Source organism: Vespula pensylvanica, chromosome 13, assembly GCF_014466175.1.
Source record: "Vespula pensylvanica isolate Volc-1 chromosome 13, ASM1446617v1, whole genome shotgun sequence".
NCBI classification, from domain to species: Eukaryota; Metazoa; Arthropoda; class Insecta; order Hymenoptera; family Vespidae; genus Vespula; species Vespula pensylvanica.
This window is the reverse complement of record NC_057697.1, coordinates 2,916,430-2,924,476: the sequence shown is the minus strand read 5'-3', so window position 1 is coordinate 2,924,476 and position 8,047 is coordinate 2,916,430. Positions and strand designations below refer to the sequence as shown.

The 8,047-nt window shown below is 36.2% G+C and overlaps 1 protein-coding gene across 1 annotated transcript; it reads left to right on the top strand.

The window, feature by feature from the left end:
* The first annotated feature begins 3,988 nt into the window (after positions 1-3,988).
* Positions 3,989-4,676, top strand: LOC122633946. Its single transcript, XM_043822443.1, has 2 exons — positions 3,989-4,202; positions 4,317-4,676. Exons 1-2 carry the CDS (start codon positions 4,122-4,124, stop codon positions 4,674-4,676), a joined length of 441 nt encoding a protein of 146 aa, XP_043678378.1. The 5' UTR covers positions 3,989-4,121.
* The last annotated feature ends 3,371 nt before the right edge of the window (positions 4,677-8,047 follow it).

Sequence of the window (8,047 nt, the reverse complement as noted above, 5' to 3'; positions counted from 1 at the left end):
TTTTTTTTTTTTATTGTATATTAAATATATACAATAAAAGTCAAAGAGGAATTTTTTTATATATTTATACAATTTTCTTCGGCTTACATCGTGCGTCTATTTATTTAATTTCTGATATTTCGTAATAATCGTATCTATCTTTCATATATATATATATATGTGTGTGTATATATAAAGATGCAATATACACGTGCAAATATGTACGTAAACATGGTTGAATAGATTGTATTCTATTATTGGTCGTCGATCTTTAATCGAGAGAAAGAGAAACAGAAACGTGTTCGTAACGTCCAGCTTTTATGTTAGTACTACCTGCTGAGCAGGCACGATCTCGCCATTAATTAGGTTCACTGGGCATCGCCGAGGTTTTAACGGTATAAGAGAGAGAGACGCGTCGCCATTAACACGACCGACGTCGTCGTCGTCGTCGTCGTCGTCGTCGTCGACAATTCGATGCCAGCTCGATCGAATCTTCGCGATTCTAATGAAGGTCACACTTTTTCACGCGAGTAGAATACTTAATAGGTCGTTGTCTTTATGTCACTGCATTTTTATGTTACTGTACTTTCTGGATTCATCAACGAGTCAGCTTGGATATTTCCGGTATCAAGATTACCTTCAATTTTTCCTTTTTTTTTTTTTTTTCGTTTTAATAAATAACATATATTATTAATCGTTCGATTTATATTAGCTTGCTCCAAGGAATAACAATCTTGAATAGAAATGAAGTATCAAAAAAAAAAAAAAATCGAAGATTTAACGAGTGTTAGAACACCTCTTAGAAACGCTTAGAAAGAAGATAGAGAGAAGATAGGAAAGATAGAAAGAGATAAAGAGCTTCTTCTCTTTCATAGCATTAGAGCTATATGCGAGATCGTACGGTGTTGTCTATGCTGTGCTATGTTCTACCGTTCCGTTCTCTTCTCTACTGTTCTATTCTACGTTGCTCAGGTGGCTACAGCGGATACCGAGTTTCTTGCCATCGTAGTAGTAGGGTAGAAGATAGCTCTTGGAGAGCGAGCTTCTTGGAGGCTAGTTCGCTCCTATTCTACTCACTCCTCTTACCCTCCGTGCGTAGCTCGCACCTGCTGACTAGCTGACTAACTAGTCGAACCTGATTAAACTCTGCCCCCTATGTGTCGTATGAGAGTCGCCTGTGGTTCCCCTAGCCTTCTCTTCCATCACCATCACCATCACCATCACCAACCCTACCTACCCCCTCTCTAGTACTCTTTCAATCCTCTCATCTCTTCTGACCTCTCTACTCCATTTCTCTCTTTCTCTTTCTTTCTCTCTCTTTCTCTATGTTTCTGTCTGTCTGTCTGTCTCTCTCTCTCTCTCTCTCTCTCTCTCTCTCTCTCTCTCTCTCTCTCTCGTTCTCTTACACTTTTTATACTGTTTTTCTTCTCTATCTGGACCGCTTCGAGTGCACCGTTCCCTACGGCAAGAGAAGGGCGTTGAGAGTACCAATGCCATATTCGTTAGATCTCACGATTCTTTTGCCCTACGACGATATAACGCTTACGTTTTCAACCAACAGCATTTAACGAACTATTCCATATATTTAGAATCTATCTCGTAATTAACATTCGCAACAAGATCTCTTTCCGATTAACTATTCCTTAGAGAAACACGAGTCGTTCGGACCTAAGAAATCTTCCTTTCGTTCCGTTTCGTTTCTCCTTAGGAAACGAGTTCTCTTTTCTATTATTTTTTTTTTTTTCTTTTTCTTTTTCTTCTTTTCTTTTCTTTTTTAACATCGAGAGCTTAAGAAGCCCAGGTGAGGACAATCGGCACGTGCAAAAGCGATCGATTCTTTACTTTTCGTCACGAAGACGAGTCTTTCTCTTTCCGTTCAGAAGAGACGGATGGACGTGGCTCGTCTCGATATAAACGGGCGCAACTCGCGACGCGAGTTTCTCCTCCTCCTCCTCCTCCTCCTCCTCATCCTCCTTCTCCTTCTCCTTCTTCTCCATCACCATCACCATCACCATCACCATCACCTTCTCCTCCTCCTCTTCCTCTTCCTCCTTCTCTTCCTCCAGTTCGTCGTCGTCGTCATCATCGTCATCGTCGTCATCATCGTCATCATCATCGTCGTCGTCGTCGTCGTCGTCGTAGTAGTAGTAGTCGACAAACGGTAAAACGTGACTCGTTGACGGGTCAGAAATTCTCCTAGTTTCCGACGTTTGCTTGTACTAATTCGATTAGGCAATTAACCGTGTTGCTTCCGGACGGTTCAGTTTGATTAGACCTCACCTTTTCGTGACATACGTCACAAGTTGTAACGAACTATCGTCGAGCAGTACATACATACATACATATATACATAGATGTATATACATATATATGTATATCGTAGTAGTAGTGGCAGCAGGAAATTTTCCAAATATCTTTATGCATAGAATGAATGCGACCCGTCACAAAATTTGACCAAGAATTAAATGTTATAAATCTAATATTAACTCGGATTTTCTTTATGAATGAATGAATGAATGAATGAATGAATGAATGAATGAATGAATGAACGAAAGAAAGAAAGAAAGAACGAACGAGATGTGAATCAATTTATCAAATCTCTTCTTTCTAAAATCTAAAACTATAGAATAAAGACAGATATTAAATGATAGTGGATAGAGATTGAGACATTTCAAATCTTTATGAAATATTGTATCTGTTTTATTATATATCATTAAAAAAAAAAAAAAAAAAAAAAAAAAAAAAAAAAAAAAAAAAAAAGAATTATTAGCATTGTGCTTTATCGTTCTTAGATTCGTGTAGTCACGTTGTGTACAGTTTTCTTCGGAACGTTTAGAATAGCTTCCCGTTTGACGTTCCAAACTTTTTTCCCTTAGAGTTTATATTTCTAAGAAGAAACGAGCACGCAAGGCTCGTCTATTGTCCGACATCGAAGATTCCACGGTATTTTCCCTCTTCCGTAGATTCCCTTGGATTCAACGAAAGTAGAGAAATGAATCTTCTTGATCTTCGGCATAGTGTACTTACTCCTTCCGACGTTAAAGCAAAGCGTTGTAACACTACAGAACGCACTAACGTGGTTTATACGTGTGCGTGCGAAGGAACATTGTTCAACCGCAGATGTTCGCCTTCGCGAGCATTTTACTTGGAACTCGGAACGAACGAAAAAGGGCAAGCCTCCTCATGGGAATATTCGTGCCCTTTTGTGATTAGACTTAGGAATGTATGTGACATTCTTCAGATAAACCGTAGAACGCGTTAAGAGTCATTACTAGAATCACAATAAACACACTTCCTTCTTCGTATATCACTTTTTATTTTATTCGATTCATTTTCTTTCTTTCTTTTTTTTTTCTCTCTCTCCTTCTTCCTTTCTATCTTTCTTCTTTTTTTCTCTCTCTCTTTTTCTTTGTTTCTTTTCTTTTTTTTTTTTTCTTTTCTTTTTTTCTTTTACTTGTCAGAAAGTTTCATTTCCGATATTAAGTTTCTTTCGTTTATTGGAGTTCTTTTTCTTTTTTTTTTTTTGTCGGACAATTTTATCCGGAATCTCCAAGGACGTCAAAAATTAATGGAATTATTTTTCTCCATCGAAAATTTTGTCAATCGAGCGCGCCACGTTTGATGTTCGATTGTTGTTATACGATTTGACTCGGGGAATGTTATTTTTTCTTTTCCTTTTCTTTTTCTTTTTCTTTTTCTTCGACACAAATTAGTCGAGCCCGTACAAGTAGCGCCTCACGACACAAAGTAGCTGAACTAATGATTGACTTGTAAACTTGCTGCTTATTTCGTGAGATGGCGCGGTGTGACTGTTGGTAGTCAATCAATTCATTAATAGTCAATATATGAATGAAATTGTATTGTAGTATAGTATCGTCCGTTCAATAGGTTAATACACTCCATCGACCGTTCCGATAGATTCTCTTAGTTTTTGATTTATCTTTATCGTACACTTTTTCTCATTCAAATATAATCTCAATTTATTGATAAATTTTGGCGGGAATTCTCGTGCGGAAAAGAGGATGGAAAATTTTTCTGTTCCGATGATCTACTAGTCTACCGGAGATATACAGGATTGATTTTCGATTTATAAAATTGACATATTGTGTTCGCGTATAGAATTTTAAATAGAAATAGTAAAGATGAATCGGGTTGAATTTATCACACCGTGGGTTCAAATGAGAGCTCAGGTGGAACATATTCATAAATGGAAACATATCGCTGTAAGATAAAAATAAAAGAGATAGTTATATATATATATATTACGATCTTTTATCATTAAATAGGATATCGTTAAATAAGATAGATAGTTCGTTAAATCGTTTAAATCATTTTAGGTAACTCCCAAACCATTTGCACCACGCCACTCGATTACGTTTTTTAATAATAAAAAGCAAGAGAAGAAAGTAACCGAGACAGTTTCGGCATACGATCGATTGCACAAATACGAAGATTTCGATCCTCGAAAGCCACGAGCCGAATGTATAAGTCCTTCTTTGATTTGGTCCGAGATTTACGAAGAGAACAAACATCATATCGTCCCGATGATCACTAGTCATTGGTACGGTCGTCCAAATCGTGAACAGATCGATTATCCCGATAAGTCTTTGTGTCATGCCTCGCAAATACGTGAATTCTATCGGCGTAATGATCTCAACTTGGTCGCTGATGAGATCAGAGAGTTTCAAATGTGTTAAAATTGAAATACCGAATGATTCTCAGAATACGTTTGATAAGTGTTTTATTATAAAAATCGAATCGGCCGAACTTTTGAGAGGACTTATGTACTAGATAAAGAGTGTACTTAAGGGAATCAGAAAATACGATCACTTACTACTCTCTCGTGTATCTCTCTATCCCTTTAAAGTATATGCAACATACTAACCTATTCTCTAAGGTGATACTCGTAAAGAGAATCGTAATGTCCCACCTGTATACTTAGCCTGTTTATTTATGTTAAGTTCTTACCCATCCTGTTCATTCACAGCTGCTTTCAAAGTATATATTCTTTAGATATTATACTATGGTAAACTATCTTATTACACGTATCATTGACTATCGAAATACGATCTTTCCCTCTTCTTCTACTTTTCTCTCATTCTCTCTTTTTTACTAATACTAAAAATATTGATATTATCGGGATTACGACGGTGGAATATATGCTAACCGAGGAAAGTTCTCTGTCGTAACCTTTCGAATCGTAGGAAACGATTATCTCTATCTGTCGAATTGAATTTCATGACTTTTTTCACGTACTCTTGCCGTGAAAAATCGCTTAGGTTCGTGAATACGTACGTACACCGTGCCAATTCGCAAGTCGTTCGTTCTTTATGGATTATTCTCTTTTATCATTGAAAGAGAACTTGTATGAAATATTGTATTTTCTTTCAGGTGTATACCTATACACATGTATTTTCTTATATACGTATATCAAGCTACGCAACTTTTCAAGGATCTTTTTAAGTTTCCAACGGATATAAAATTCTCCATTGTGGTAACGTTGAAAGTATAAAGTCGTGCGGAAAGCGTAGATCCGATTGTGGAGAACTTTACATACTCGTGCACTATACTATCGATCTTTGAGTATATACTCGTTGATAGCTCTTAGAACTATCTTGCCTACGTTTTTTCTACGTTATCTTTACCTACGTTTTTTCTTTTTATTCTTTCTTTCTTTGTTTTTTTTTTAATTTCTCATTTCTTTAATTTCTTTTTTTAATCTTCTTTCGAAGGAACCTTTTCATCCCCCTTCAAATTGCTTCGGTCTGTTTGTTTGCACTGTCTGTTTACTTGAAATCAAATTATACATCGTTTGCTTTAAGATTCCATCCGTGTTTTTTCTTTTTCTTTTTTTTTCTTTTTTTTCTTTTTATCGAAACTAAAAATTGTCGAACGAAACTGACGAACATTGGATATCCTTTGAATAGGATTCTAAATTGACATCCGATAGAACTAAGGACAGTATAGAGACGTTTCAAATTGCTTGCTGCATTGTTAAGCGAAAGGATCATCGACGGATTCTCGATGGTCTCTCGAAGCATTTCAACTTCAATAGGGGGACTAATAATGTGCGATGTGGATCTAATCGTTCCTCTTTTCTCTTCGACGAATTGTTTAGAAATTTCTTCTTCTCTTACTTTTTTGTTTTGTTTTAAAAAGCAAAAATAAAAAAGAGAGAAAAGAAAAGAAGAAGAAGAAGAAGAACAACAAAATTATCCTCATTCCTTTCGAAACACGTTATCCCTTTACGAATTTGTTTTCTATCCTTTTATTTATTTATTTTTTTTTTCTTCCTCTTTCTTTTTCCCCGACGCTAAACTACGGAAATCGCAAATAATTCGTGTGGAGTACGATTTGTACGAGCGTTTATCAAGTTGATTCCAAATCCCATCGAATTTAGGACTTTCGAGCTCGTCTCTTTAATTAAAGATAGACAAATACGGCGGAAGTTGTGCCAGCTCGGTTATTCACCGAAGATTTTGTGTAAATTTATGCGCATAAACGTTTTCACCCTTCCTCATCCCTCCTCTTACTCCTTTCACCCTCTCTCTCTCTCTCTCTCTCTCTCTCTCTCTCTCTCTTTCTCTCTCTCTCTCTCAAATCATCCGTCTAACCCCCCTCGTTGAAAGATTCCACTTGTTTTCCACGAAACTTCTTATTCTTCTTTCCACTTCTCCACTTTGGTCGTAGTTAATCATTCGTACGCGTGGTCAGAGCAACGCTTCTTCTCGAATCGTTGTTTATTTCCAACTCGTTAATTAAAAGTTTAATTAAAACCACGTCGATTAATTAGAATGGCATTTATATCGTGCTCGTTCGTTTGACCCTGTGTGTGCGCGCGTGTGTTCTATTTGCGAGAATAAAAAGGGGTATGAACGCGTAGTTGAGAGAATGGCGTCGTTCCAGTTCCGTTTGCATGCCTACGAACGTAATTATAAATCTAGCGGACTAAAAAGAAAAAAGAAAAAAAAAAGAAAAAAAAATAGAAGAACCCTCTCTCTCTCTCTCTCTCTCTCTCTCTCTCTCTCTCTCTCTCACTCTCTCTCTCGCAACACAATGTGATATAATAGATCGTTGAGAATGTATCGTTCTTTAGTTTTTTATTTTATATCGCGTCGCATTGTTTATACTCAAAGCTAGTCTAACTTGTTAGAGCAAAGAAAAAAAAAAAAGAAAAAAGAAAAAAAGGGAGAAAAGAAAAGAAAAGTAGAAAAAATATATGGAAAAGCAAAAAAGTAAGGTATATTAATTATCAACTATTACAAAGTCAAAGAGTGGCCTTTTGTGAATTTCACGAGCGTAGCGACAAGCATAGTCCTTTTTTGACACTGTACGTTACAAGCAAGTAAACTCTAGCAACAGTAATTATCCTATTATGTATATTGCCTAAGCCCAAAGTACACGGCTAGTACATCCTGTCTGTAGAATGATGTTAATCGAATTATCTCCGTTAGCGTAAAGTAACATAACCAGCTATCTAGAGTGTTACCTTGAGTGCGATCTTGTTAATTTATTGTTTGTAAGAAGTTAGCTGTATTCTCTCTCTCCCTCTCTCTCTCTCTCTCTCTCTCTTTCTCTCTCTCTCTCTCTCTCTTTTCTCTCGGTAAGCAAGAGTAAATTTCTGCGTTTAAACTTGTTGCAAAGTTAAGTGGAAGGATATCTTATAAACGTTCTTACCAACCATTTCAACTTTATGGAAAATCATCAACATATATATGTATATATATATATATATATATATATAAATTCTTACCTTTAATTATAATCATTGTTTTATTTCTTAACGAAACAGTTAATATAATATTTTAGTAAACGAGAGATGACGTAAACCTGTATCCATGTACGATCATGTTAATACGTACGATAAGCTTGTCCATTTTAATTAGCGAATGTTCGACGTCGAGGCGACAATGCTTAATTACGTTTCTAGCGTTGATGACACACGATCCACTATAGAATACGGCGATATATCGAGTAACCTACGGAAATAATAGACACGTCTCTGGAAATATACATATATATATATATGGTTTCTATTGTGAAAAACTTTTTTAGACGAGATCGATTT